The sequence below is a fragment of the Mizuhopecten yessoensis genome, unplaced genomic scaffold (genome assembly GCF_002113885.1).
Source record: "Mizuhopecten yessoensis strain PY_sf001 unplaced genomic scaffold, ASM211388v2 scaffold5789, whole genome shotgun sequence".
Lineage (NCBI taxonomy): Eukaryota > Metazoa > Mollusca > Bivalvia > Pectinida > Pectinidae > Mizuhopecten > Mizuhopecten yessoensis.
This window is the reverse complement of record NW_018406224.1, coordinates 612,488-627,469: the sequence shown is the minus strand read 5'-3', so window position 1 is coordinate 627,469 and position 14,982 is coordinate 612,488. Positions and strand designations below refer to the sequence as shown.

Here is a 14,982-nt window from a genome sequence, read left to right as displayed (position 1 = left end):
CATCATACAGCGTCATCCTGATTCTGAAGGTACCTTTAAGATAGATGTCTATTAAACAAGATGGTAGGATACTGAAATGAATATTAACGCAAACGTCAGGATTCTTTTGATATCTCGATAAAGATATCTTGTCGATAAACAACACCAACTCTGATATACCTGTAGCTGTATCATTTATTATTTTTATACTACAATCATAAGTATCGATTTTTTTTTAAATGAGCTAGATCGTGTCATTGTATAGTATCTCATTAGCGATGTTCACGACGCCAGTTTAGATTTAACAGTGATGTCGTCCTTCGGGTTAAGGAACACTTTTCCGGTCAAGTCCTCCTCATTTTCACATTCAGCTATAGCACTATCTGTCACCTACAATGTATTAACCACGGAATTCATTTATGGTAGATCTAGTAGTAGCCTTATATCCACAAGACAAACCATCATAAAATACATTTCATGTTACTTTACATGTGTAAATGTTATTTATTTTCAAGACAGATAATTGTTGAAACACAGTTTATGTTAACAGTAGATCCTGCATTTCATTCATCTTAAAATTACTGTAAAAAAAGGTTAAATATTATATAACTGTACAATGTGTAGGGTTCATGCAGATGTAGGAAAGACTAAAAAATGCATATCATAACGTATTTGTTAGATTCATTTATCTACCTTTTCAATGGGATTGTAGTGAGCAAATGGATGTTCCGCTACAGAATCATTATAGGCCGCTGAATATGCGATGGCATATGCCAGTCTTCTTTTTGAACTCATGTTGTTGCCACTGTTGTGAAGCAGATTGGAGTGGAAAAACACGGCATCACCTTGTAATGATGTTGAGAAAGTCTCAAATTTTGACTGGGCGTGTATTTTGGATGATTGTAAGAAATCTTGCAATTAATATAATAGCTTGATCAAACTTGTCTGATCTAGTCACCAAAACTGTATGCGAATTTATTACACAACACACTGCATGCCAAACATGTATCGACCACTGTATGAAAATGATGGTACACGATTCAATCAAAAATTGAAAATATTAAACATTTAAAATGGGTTCAAAGGCACTATCTCCTGACGCTGTATTTACTTATGCTGTGGGAACTTTATATATAATTTTTGACATACGGTACCAATGACGCGTTACAAATTCAAGTAACTGTCATATCATATTTGGCTTGTGACATATGCGTGTTGTCTTTATTCTGTTGTCAATTGCAAAATACAACATATACCTTGGTTCAGTACAACATATTCTAACTTAAGTTTATTCTTCAGTTTCGACACTCTTTCAGGATCTGCCATCTGTTCTCCTTCGTAAAATCCGTGAGATAACCGACCACACATGTGAGACCCACGTAACACCTTGGACAAAGAAATGAGACCATACATTTGTATGTGTTTACTACGTGACAAATACCGTATTGGGAAAATGTCTAATCTTTTTTTTTTAAGTTCAGAAATAGGAAAGTGTGATGAATATATTTTGAATCGCTTTAAGACCAATCGCCTAATATAATGAATAGTTACTTGAATTTGATACAAAAATCTAAATATTCATAAATAATGTCTATTTCGTGAAGAAAACTGTGGAAAGCAAAATATTCTGTACAGTAGTTGTTATGTGAAGACATTGAATATTGAATATTAAGTACACAAGGAAATCACAAACAAACACAATGTTCTACATGTATCATACAAACACGTGTAGTATCAGTGATGCACGCTATCAACAAGATTGCATCCTGATCATTGATTCTATCACTTTGGCTGTGACAGTGTTCGACTAGTGTGTTTTCGGCTACGTTCAACACACAAAAATACGACTACAATCTATAAATTACAGTTACGATCTAAAAGCAAATTACGGTTTCTATCTACAAATCATTCACAGTTACGATCTATACGCAAAGTACGGTTTCAATCTAAATAAATATAAAATTGCACAGTACCTGCAAACAGCCGTTTTCTTTTGTATTTTCATCGACTGCTATCGAAACCGTCATCATGTCAGGATACAGAAACCCTTGTTTGTACCAGTATCTGTGACGAAGAGGACGGTTATCATAGATTTGAACCACCTAGTCATACAGCCAAGACATTAGTTAAATCTGATTGGTAATCTTCCCAAATGATTTGGGGACTTTTGCTTTTGCAAGTGATATTTGCATAGAAATGTTGTGGTTGGAATCATTCGATTAAATATCATCAAGTAATAGGAAGCGATCGTACACCTAACTGTACTTGACATATTGTTTTTGAATAATTTCAAATTAGAATAATTGTATATAGAATAAATGTATTCCTTAGTGTGCTTGATTTCAAACCTAGTTTTGTGAATATTGACTTTTTGTTCTTTTTGCATTATTTCTATAATATTTATAACAGAAAAATATACAAAAACTGGTATACAATTGTACTAGTTAAATATTAATCCACTCAAGTATTATTCAAAGAGCAATAGACTTAGTGTACATTTAATAGCACCATTCAAATTATTACGCCTTCCTGACTATCTGTGCTATCATTAACCGTCTATGTCGATGTAAACGTGTGTATTTTACAGGACACAGCAAGTCTATTTGTCCTGTATCAGTGGTACTCACATGACCTTTGATATAAAGACGAGTAATACAGCGAGAAGTTTATACATTGACACAACCAGCATGTACTAGTACAGGTATATGTAAACTATATGAAATATATATTTCTCACACCTTTGCGTAAACAAGTGTGAAACACCTATATGGGATTATATAACTCTACCATGTGTATATTTGTAGGATACAAAATGTCCAATCCGAGGGTACAGAGTTCAGGACAACAAATAGAGGCGGTTATAACCAGAATTTTAATCAGAGGGTAGATTTGCCTATCCAACATACCTACATTTGATAAAGTGTATATTTTGTTAAGCATTGAGTTGTTACCAGATGCAGTATACAGTCGATAAGAATGCAATTCGGGTGACAGATAAATATAATGTCGCCCGTTAGAGCGATATGACGATTTATCTGGCACTTAACTTGCATTCATATCGATTGTATCCTGCATCTGGTAACAACTCAATGCTTATATTTACATTCATATAGTTGGTTTTGTATAGTAACTGAAGCGAAAATACGTTTAAATTTCCCGCTTATCATATCAGTGACTTACGTAAGTTTAAATTCCAGAACAGCCGAATTTTCAGAAGAAATAGTATAGTTCCTCGTGACATTGTAAACCACACGCATAGAAAATGGTTTGAACACAAACTTTACTTTATTATTTATTTCATATGAGTGTGAATATGTTGAAAAACTGTTAATAATTGCATAACTTCTGCTTGTTTAAAATTAAAGCTGTTTTCGCGCATTGGTAGATTACATGCATTAGGAAGTGTTTCCACGGAAACGCTTATGTTTCCATCGACTGGAATATTACGTTATTTTCAGAAGCATAAATACTCGGATTTTTTTAATTAAAGTGGTCCTTTCAGTAGGTCATAACGATTCCAACGATATTTCGTTTGAAACAGATTCCATGTCTAATCGGTCAGATTAGCATCGCTAGCAGACGACGTTCACGGGGGCTTGGTTTCGTGATTTTGAGTATTGGATGACATCACTGAAGAACCACAACACTTAAAAAGGGTATGATACCCTCGATTCTTAAACGGTTTTTTATAAATGCTGAATTTAGTGTTGTGGTTATTCACTAATGTTATGCATAACAACTCAAAATCTCGAAACCGAGCCCCTGTGTGATGACGTTGACAAACGTGGTAATTTCGTATCTAGAATGGCGCTTGCAACAATTTTGTGGTACCTGCACATCTTACAACAAATTTATATTGTCATAATTTGTCAAGTTGCTTTGTTGTTTGTGATGACCAACATTGCTTAATGTTAACGAACCCAGAAAGGTCTTTGACTTTGGTGGCTATCTTTGTTTACCTAGGACACATGGAGCTGTTTCCTACACTGACCGAATCACTGTAAATTGCAGTATACAGCCTCATATATTGGAATTTGGTTTATTAACGACATATAGGCAAATGCAACACCAAATGTAAATATATATTAATATAAAGACATCACGAAATGTACTAGTTCAAAAGTGATGAAATTGTGGTCGAGTAAATGTTAAATGTGCATTATCCTGGGTATTTGTGATTAATTAAAAGCAAAGTGAAATCTGTTTTATACCCATAATCCTGGTGCCAGACGAACTGCCCGCCAATAGATGGCAGCTTCAATATGGCCTTAGCGTGGAAATGGAAAATGTCACCGCCTAGCAGCTGAAACATATACACGGATAAATGTTACTGTCATTATCCGCTTACACCGATAATGACAATGGTCGCCATTACTAACATATACAAGGAATTTCCAAATATACTGCAATCTAAAAGTCAGTGTCATCAAACCATCACTGTCATTCTGGGAGCGAGTCACAATGCTATACTCACTGTTGAGTAGATTAAGTCATTTTCGAGATTTTCTTTTTATATCAAAATTTTACATTCGCCAAGGATTCATGTGTTGCTTGTGCTTGTCAGGAGAAAACATTCACTCACTTTCGTAAAGTGTTTTACAGCTGAAATTATTTTCGAAAAATGAACTGGACTGGAAAAGAATCAGATGTTTCTGCGACTGAACTCAAAGTCTGGACATCCTTACATAGATATGGAAAACATCAGCAAATCTGAGAGTATCATTTCACAAAATAACACGAGCTCAGATTATTTGCTTACAACCTGACAACAAACGCGCGATACGGACGGGCGTCACAATAGATAAAGTCATACATATACATACATGTTAGTATGCGCCGCATTTGAAAGCGAATACAAATTGTGTAATATTTTACCTTATGATATCGTGTGAATGATTTATTCCTTAAACTTTCATCATTACTTTTAACGTAATAATTTTACAGAATATCATTGCGATTCATACAAAGAATTCGAGTATATTATCCTTAACGTTAGTTACAATGTTGTTTAGAAGGGGGTGATTTAAACACGTTGTAAGGTGGGTTTTTTCCGCATTGCTATTTCCGTGAAACATTAATATCAAGACAAATGAAGGTATTTGATGAAACCCAAACAATATTCGAGTTAAAGTTACAGTGGGTATGTATTTTGGAGAATAATGCAAACTTTTCATGAAATAAAGATGCATTGCAAAGTATTTGTTACGTTTTCACATATATTGACGATCTTTTCACTGCGAGCAACCATTCCTGTTACGTCATTTCCGGGATTGTTCCAAAGACTCAATATGACATCTCGACCTCCCCCTGAGGGTATCTGTGGGTAGAGTCATATAGAAATAATATACTACAGAGTCAACAAATCAGGATAAAATATACCAAAGCGCCAAACCCCTAGGACGTTCTATTCCCAGCGTCAACACAAGAAGCGTATGCCGCAGCATCAACACACACAGGTACTTAGTGTAGAAAGGCGAAATCACATAAATCATCACATCGTCAACACACACAGGTACTTAGTGTAGAAAAGCGAAATCACATAAAACATCACATCGTCAATACACACAGGTACTAGAAAAGCGAAATACAATATACCTAGACGTCAACAAATAGAAACACAATAAACCGCAGCTTCACCACAAATATATATAATATGCCACAGCGTTAACAAACAATAATCAATTATAACACATCCTCAGCAAACAGAAGTTTGATATACCACAACGTCACCAAACAGCAGCATTGTATTACAAAGCGTCAACACACAGATAGTATATACCCCAGCGTCAACACACAGATAGTATATACCCCAGCGTCAACACACGGATAGTATATACCACAGCATCAACACACATATATTATATACAACAGCGTCAACACACAGATAGTATATACCCCAGCGTCAACACACAGATAGTATATACCACAGCATCAACACACAGATATTATATACCACAGCGTCAACACACAGATAGTATATACCACAGCGTCAACACACAAACATATAATATACCACAGCGTCAACACACAGATATTATATACCACAGCGTCAACACACAGATATTATATACCCCAGCGTCAACACACAAGGTTGAAATATAATTGTGATACATGTACTATCCAAATATCTTGAGGTTAATTTGACCTACGAGTTTACTTTCCTGAAATTGACCCGTAGTTCAGGTTGAAATCCATGTTAATTCAGGTCAATTTCGCATGAAACTATTTAGGTCAATTGTACGTCATTGTTAGGTAAAATCGATGAAAATTGATGCAATGTTGACTTAATAAGTACCTGAATTTGACAGAAGAATTATTTCAGGGCAAATTTCGGTCAATTTGTTTTACCTGAAATGACTATTTTTGCTCTTTTCGGGTACAATAGACCTGCAATTTTGACATGAAAACGACCTGAATTTAACCTGAAATTGACATCAACACATTTTGCAAGTATGGCATACAAAATATTCAGACGCAAAGACGATTATAGAAAGATGCCAATAATATATATAACCGGTCTAATGGGGAAAAAAGCATGCACCTTAATAATCAACAGACAAGCTGAGAACTATACGGTGTATCAGGAAATTTTTGGCTGCGTCAAACGTTCGCACTTCACCCATGCAATCACCCTTCACAATTAGTTACTATAGATATCATGTTTTTTTAATAATATTTGTTTAAATGATAATTTTGCTTTTATCACGGAGGGAGAAAAAGGCGAAACTAAACATAAGCGAAAATGTCCTGGTATACAGTATATCAGCTGAACGTAGTGCCCGTTAGTCGCCAAATGAATATCGATTCTTATATTGCTGTAGTACTTCCTTAGTATAATTTACAAAAACACTTTTTAACAAGACGTTCATTGTTACATGTATTCCGACATATGAAACTTTAAAGAAAATTATTGATTATTTTGCAAAATAAGGTGCAAGTATGAATTGACCCGGATATTTTAGAATCTGATCAAGATTCTGGATTGAATTTTCAATTAAACTAGATCATGCTTTCATGACACCATCTCAAAATATAAGATTTGAATTAATGTCCTCGTACAAATACTTACCTTGTATTGGTGTTTCAGTACTCCGTTTGGATTATCAAATGCATTCCTTATCCTGGAAATTTCATCCTTGTTAAAGATATTTCTGTAACAAAAAACAGCAGGTATCTTACTGTTTAACCTTCCATCACATGTGTGGTAATATCAATCGAATGCAAAACAGTGAAAGTTAAAGATAAGATTTTATAAATGTGTACATTACACATAAATGTGTACATTACACACATTGTACATGTCAATTTCAATCAAACAAATATGTGTATAAACTATATGAACGGTTTTCGTATGGTCACGTATTTTAACATAACGTAAAGAAGTTGTCTCTGCTTTTATGAATATTAACGTATAATAAAGTTGTTGTCTCGTTTTTCCTATGCACTAATGCGCATTGATGTAGTTTGACGTATTTGTCTAGGGATAATAAATACATTGTATATTGCAATTTCGTGAATTATTGTCGCGGGAAAGTTGTGTATATTTATAGGACGAGTTAAATAATTGCCTGGAGACACCTACCGTATTATGATATATCCAAATTCATCGTACTGTCTTTTGATGTCATCCAAGTCACCAATATTTCTGAAGTCGAAATCTGGAAAGAGACTATGCTGTCTATATTCAAGCTGCTAAAGTGATCAAGGAAAACCTTTCGTATTTGTAATCGTAGCTACATGTTACTATGCAAACTCTATATCAATGATAATGAAAATCGAATAACATCTACCCTGCTTCTCTGATTTTGATTTTTTTTATTAATTCTGCTCGGATTAAGACTAAAACAAAGAAACTCAATTTGCTGTAGCTACTGCAAAAACTCGGCTCTTGGTGCTAGGATACTCTCCTTCAAACGGATATAGGATAAATATTAAGTTCTCTAACGTGTCTGATAGGATTTCTGATAAACAACTAAAAGCATTCACAGTAGGTAAATTGTAAACATATCTTGTTATCGATCCCCCCACTTAAAAAGAATATTATGAGAAAAAGGTTGTAAGGATGGTTATAGTCTGTTTCTGGGTAGTATTGGCAGTATTTAGCTGTATTTCACCTTTGTTTTCACCTGTGGTTAACTGTTCTTAGTAAACCTTTGTATCTGGAAGCTTAGACTGTTTAATAAGATATCGCATAGATATTGATATCTTAATAACAAATTCAACCTTATAAAAACCGTGATCAGTTTTGAGTGAGTGTGATGCTGATATGACATTTGATAAAATATCTTATTTCATATTGTAGTTATTTTGTAAACACATTATTATAATATTAATATGAAATAGTTATTTTTAAGCAATATTACAAAACTTATCTTTATTGTTGTATGATTTAATGATATGCTTAAATTCAAGGTAAGAATTTTATACAAATTTGTCAAAATAAATCTCACGATAGCTCCACAGAATTATATGTCTCGACTGTCCTCTTTTTAATCTTCAATAGCAAATAGTTTAAGTGTCAAAACCAAATAATGGTAGGTTGTTTTCACAGTTTAGATATTTAAAAAAATAATTATCAGATCATATCCAGCATCTGAAAAAGACAATTATAGAGAATTGAGATGCACTACAAAAGAAGAATCTCTTAACCAAGTTTAGTTGATGTTTGCAGTTTTTGAGAGAGAGAAAAAACGTAGAAAAACCTAAATACGAACAACTTAACATAGATGAAAAAGATACTGAACCACGAAATCAATGTAACCAGCATCCGAAGCGATCCAAATTCCTTAGTCCTGCACTGATACTTTTGGAGAAAGAGTTAGATGTAAAAACGTCACAGTGATGGGGAAACTGGCATGATGATGCATGAAGTAAGATGTAAAACCCATGTTCTAAGTTTAATCTAGCAGGTCTAGGACTGTCTTTTGTTTTTAATAAAATCATTGATGAGGATGCTTTCATAGTTACTGGACCAGAAAATTCCGTACCCGATACATGGATTCCAGTGAAAAAAACTGAGATGAAACTATAATAATAAACTTTATTTATTTAGGATAAGATACATGTTTAGCCAATGGCTAATCGTCCACATGGTCCTCTTGTTAGTAAAATACATGTGTTAAATAAAATAACATATTTACGCAATTGATATATACATAAACATGGTTATCTTGCTAGTAAAATACATGTGCTAGTTAAAAGCTACATATATATTGATGCTATCGACATATATATAAGGTTATATCACAGTTATCTCAGTTAAGAGTATCACAGAATGCATAAAGTTTAGAATGCATAAAGTTTCTTGCAAAGGTATTTCATCAATTAAATGGCATGTGCCTAATGTATATACATGCTAATATAGCAAATACAGTTATACGCTAATATAACATAATCTAAAATATTGATATAATTCAGATATATATACTACATCGTAGTATTTAGAAAGTAACAAGTTTTGGTTACATGGAGAAGCAAATTAAAATTTAAGACATTGATATACAATATTTAGTAAGTTTGAAAGTGGTGAAATTGTCTATTTTCTTTAGGTCACTGGGTAAAATTAACATTCCAGTCGTTAATACTGTCAATAAGGAAGTGTCTGTAATATAACACAGTTCTATGTTTTGGCACTTTGAAATTATTTTATATAGCATATCTCGTATTCCTACAGTGACCATCTCGCACAAGAGACATATCATTTGAGAAATATTCAGGCACATCTTGATGATGATAATTATATAGCTTGCACAACCTTCTATATTTATAGTATTTGTCAATCGACATCCAACTAAGGAGTTCAAACATTTGCCTATAAGGTGTGTCAAATGGTACATCTAAAATTAGTCTAGCTGCTTGCTTCTGAGTCTTAAGCAGCTTGCCCATTAAATTTGCGGTGCACCTTGACTATACCGTACTGCAATACATTAAATGTGGGAAAACACTAGAATTAAAAAAAACAGCTATCCTTCCGTGGGTAGATATGGACTTATACGTCTCTATAACCCTACCCTTCATATTCAAGATAAAACAGAATTAAAATGACTTCCCCATGTCAATCCATTGTCAAAATATACACCAAGCAGTTTTCCACTGCATACTTGTTCAATGGGTTCATTGCATATAAATAATTCTAAAAAACAGTTTCGTTTTTGCTTTTGTTTTGAGGCAATGCACATACATGTTGTTTTCTTTACATTTATTATCATTTTATTTTCAATACACCATTCACTAACATTGTCTAAATCAGATTGCAATAGATGATGTTATCTAACGACCTATCCACAGCAGATAAGGTAGAGTCGTCTGCATACATATTAGTGTCAGATACAACATGTAGGGGCAAGTCATTTATAAAAGTTAAAAACATTAATTGATCCTTAATGCACACCATGTGTAATAGAAACTACCTGAGTCCTGTTGTCTAGATAAAATTTAAACCATGACGACAAGAAATTCATCATGGTCTACCAAATCAAATGCCGTTTTAAAATCTAAAAATATGACTCCTGTATTGGGACCATTATCTATGTTCTTTGCCCAGAAGTTGACAATATTCAAAAATGCAGTTTCACATGAGTGACTTTCACGGAAACCTGATTGCAATGAAACTATAAGATCGTTAACAGTTCAATTTTTGTAAAATGTACTGTGAACGTGTTTCTCAATAATTTTAAAAGGACTGGCAAAACCGATATTGGACTGTAGTTACCAACATCAGCAGTACTACCACTTTTATAAAGGGGGGTAACCCTGGCCATCTTCGCCTGTGTTGGAAATTTACCAGATCGGATACTTAGGTTTATAATGTAGGTAAGTGACTGTGCTATTTCAGCACAAACCATTTTTCAACAGCTTAGCACTTACATCATCAACACCAGTAGATTTATGTTCGTCCAAACCTTTCCAAAACTTAATTACAAAATCATGAGACACATTTGGAAATACAATGTACATAGTTGATAATATAATTCAGTTTATCACATATATATACTCTTTCAATTTCTAGAGAGAAGCCATAACATGTTCAAGTTGAGACGTCAGTTTACAAGCAATCTCAGTGAAATATTCCTTGAACTGGTTTGCCATTTTACTTTTCTTAAACACAGGTTCATCTCTTATCGCTAACATATTTGGAGATGGCAAGCTTTGCTTTGGACTGGGTTCATGCATAAGCTTCCATAGATTTTTGGGATTATCAAGATTGGTTTCAATAACCGTGTAGTAGTAGTCTGATTTTGCCCTTCGAATCATAGAGGCAACCCGATTACGATATATTTCTACATATTGTTCTACATCACCTTGACGTTTTATTTCATCCCTTCTCCTTATATGCTGGAGAATGGTCTCATTCATCCATTCTGGTTGTTTCGGTTTTTTAACCCGTCGTTCCATTTTAGGAGCATGCTTATCCATGACACTGAAGAATAGCTGTAGTCATGTGTCAAATGCATCATCCACGTGGTTAAATGTCTCTATAATAGACCATGGAACACTAGCGATGGCTTCAGCAAATGTCTGGGGATCAAAATTCTTAAAGGACCTGTATGTCATTTTGCTACGTTTACGAACAATGCAAACTATTATGACGCAAAGTTACGACCCGCTAGTGCGCGCGTCCAGCCGTGAACTGTTATGACGCGTCCTCAGGTATTTGTATACAGGTAGCTTTATCGGAATCCCGTGTCTAAGAATACATTATTTTAAACGGACGAATGTAAGGTCATGGCTTTTAATACATTAGTTTCACGATAAAGTCTCAACTAAATGCTTATTTTGTGTAAACATAAGATCTTTAATTATTAACAACAAGTTTGAAAGGATTTAATTTTCATTACTAATGCCATAGTGATGCCGTTACCCGCTTTCTTAAAAAACACACATCATGATTTTGTTCGTCCTGCACCTTAGAAAGGTAAAATTACATATATTTTTCGAAAAACATATCTTAAACGTGTATTGAGTTCCTTACTTTGTGCTGCAGTCTCCCGGCTTTTGAAACAAATGAGACTGTCCTCGACGATGAATTTTCCCGCATGTTTGGTAATATCTTTGCGATATTAACAGATTTTTTTTGCTTTGCCTTTTTTTTTATTTGTTTGTGTTTAAATAATGGATTAAAATACTAGTGCCAGTTGGAAGGTAAAACAATTCATAAATATCATATAAATGATGTCTTACATGTACCTACAAAGCGTGGCTGTACTGTACACGCGTACAGGGATTTTTTGACATGATTCCATAGAAGATAAACTAATATGTATGTTATCTAGATATAATTTACTCTTGCTTGTAACAAGCATTTTCATTGGCTTAAACAATTATGTTATCAGCCCATAACGTAAAAAAATGACGTCGCCGTTTGTAACGTCGCTTTTGATTGGCTGGTACAGCAGCGCAATAATTTCTAAAAGAAAAGAGTCCATTAATAAAAGTGAATTTCCACAGGGATTGTGTGTAGTAGATTACATTATAAGGATTAACTTATACCTTTTATTTAAGCATTGAACTGTTTTTGTATGGTATTTATGATCTATTTGAATGACACAGCTTTGCAAGCAAACAACATAATGCGCGCTAGCGCATTATGATTTGTTTACTTGCAAAGCTGTGTCATTCAAATATATGATAAATACCATACAAAAACAGTTCAATACTTATATTACCGTTTTCGCTGCCCCTTATGTTCTTTTTTAACTTATAATTTATATTTAAAATTAAAAATGCCAGCCTTATCGACAGTCCACACAATTTCGTTCAATAGTTTGAACAGCGTATTGTCGCGTGCTGATTGGCAAACAAAGTAGTACTTTGAAATTTTAACAAACACTTCAATTTTATTCCACAATTCAGTATCAATACAATTGCGTATGATATGTCTATAGGGTGATTTAAGTTTATCAATAGAACTCTGAGCTGAAAGTAATATTTGAATTGTTTCGTTTTTTCCCCGGAACAAATTTTGCGCATGGACAAATACAGTGAACACCGTAAATCCGACCTTGCCCTCCATGAGGGAGTTATTTTTGGAAGTTAATTCGAACTTTCTCTTTGCTCATTTTGTGAAGAATCCAGGCGTGAATTTTTTTTATTTGTTGATTGAATGGGAACCTGACAACAGTCGGTAGTTTCTATAACATACTCGTTATTTGACATGTCGTCAGAAACTGAGGAACCGTCCGTGGATGCGAGACGCGTGAAACTGCCTAGCGTTTGAAGTGAGTGATCTTGCGACGGAGCACAGGTTCGTTACAAATGTCTGAAATGTTTATGTGTGCTGTGACTCATATCAGTAGGTCTGTAACATATGTGACAGTAGGTCTATAGAATATGTGTATTTCAGACATTTGTAACGAACCCCTGTTGATCAGTGCCGTGTAACAGACGATATTTCTGATACATTGCATGAGCGTAAAAATTGTTTCCATTGCCGGCATTGGTGATTTCAACCGATGTGCATTTTGTACGATATTGCAGACCTTGGTCTTGTTTTCGTTGTAATAAAAGTGTTTTTTATTTCATTTTTTATTTTGCACATAAATTTACAATGACATTGTCAAATCTCACAATGCCCAGCGATATTTCAGCAGCCGTCATGTTTATTTATATTGGATGTTGTAGTTCCGGTCAGTGTTGTATAAATACGCTAAGAATTGCGTCTCGTGATGCATGGTAATTAAAGTCCCATCAACGACACAGCTTTCAAAGAGGCTATATAGTGACAATGCCATGCAAATGTAAATATAGATTTACCAAACAATTAATTAATTATTGATTTATCACATGCGCAAAAAAGTTACAGATCACACAGGTAAGCGAACTTACCTGCCATAATAAGGTGGTTGTTCAGTAGACACACAAGCAGATCTAGACTTTAACAAGTGGGTACACAGTTAGCTCGATATCAAGGTCATGGTCAATAAATCAGGCAGATACGTATATTTCGACTGATAAACTGTTATGTACACAAAAATAGGAAGAGGTTATTGAAAGTTCAGCACAATTTTTTACATTTTATTGGTGTCATGTAGTGAATAAACTACAGGAATTGGACGGATTTTGGTCATTCATTCCATTTCATCTATATTAAATGTATCTCACTAGGTAAAAAAGTATGCTATGTGTGTTAGATAACACTCTCAAATAGGAAACTCCTATATCACTCTATAAAGATACGTTCATATTTTTGAAGATTTACANAAGTATGCTATGTGTGTTAGATAACACTCTCAAATAGGAAACTCCTATATCACTCTATAAAGATACGTTCATATTTTTGAAGATTTACAATTGTAAGTTAGCCTTAATTGTTTTATTAACATATATATATATATGTGTGTGTGAGGAAATATGACAAAGAGACATAAAAATAGATATCAAAAGTTGATGTGGTGGAAGTAGTACCATCGCTTGCCTGCGTACGGTATGGATAGACCAGTTGTCTGTCTTGACGACAAAGACGCTATGGTTGTATTACTTGACGAGGTAGACGGAACACTAGTTTTCCTCTACAAAGAGGACGGGGCAGAAGTCAGACTTGACGGGAATGGCGAAACAGTAGTGTTCCTTCAGGAAAGAACAATAGTATTAATTGACGGAGAAGGCGGAATAGTGGTTTTCCTGGACGACGGGGACGGAGCAGTGGTCGTACTAGAGGACTAGGACGGAACGATGGTCGTACTAAACGGGGGAGACTAGTGGTCATAAGCATTCTATAACTGCAACTTAACCCCTACCCTCACCTAAGTTTACAAGTTCATTGGTTTCCTCAGATATATTACGATGTACAACATTAGGTATCCATGGACAAACCCGATGCGAAGGATGCGACATAAAGAGTTAGAAGCAATACAAAAATGCACACATAATTGTACTCTTTTTTTTTGGACACTTTTTCCTAATCGCGATCGATCAGAAATTAGTTCGAACGACAAACCGTGAAAAACTGCATGAGTGATAAAGTTCTTATAAGATATATACGTTTACTATTCATAGCTTGCAAAT

The 14,982-nt window shown here is 34.3% G+C and overlaps 1 protein-coding gene across 1 annotated transcript; it reads right to left on the bottom strand.

Annotated features, from left to right (window-relative positions):
• Positions 1 to 163: 163 nt before the first annotated feature.
• Positions 164 to 13,872, bottom strand: LOC110451089 (ectoine dioxygenase-like). The gene is made up of 9 exons (XM_021498946.1): positions 13,804 to 13,872; positions 7,562 to 7,637; positions 7,049 to 7,130; positions 5,186 to 5,296; positions 4,191 to 4,282; positions 1,953 to 2,043; positions 1,236 to 1,365; positions 673 to 824; positions 164 to 369 (listed from the first exon to the last, which is right to left on the bottom strand). Exons 1-9 carry the CDS (start codon positions 13,808 to 13,810, stop codon positions 262 to 264), a joined length of 849 nt encoding a protein of 282 aa, XP_021354621.1. The 5' UTR covers positions 13,811 to 13,872; the 3' UTR covers positions 164 to 261.
• Between the last annotated feature and the right edge of the window lie 1,110 nt (positions 13,873 to 14,982).

Excerpts from the sequence above, each read along its gene's own strand:
- LOC110451089 (XM_021498946.1), bottom strand. Across the intron at positions 7,131-7,561 it reads TTTGGATATATCATAATACG|AAATATCTTTAACAAGGATG; the intron begins GTAGGTGTCTCC and ends TTTTTGTTACAG. Across the intron at positions 4,283-5,185 it reads TCGTCAATATATGTGAAAAC|CTGCTAGGCGGTGACATTTT; the intron begins GTAACAAATACT and ends TATATGTTTCAG.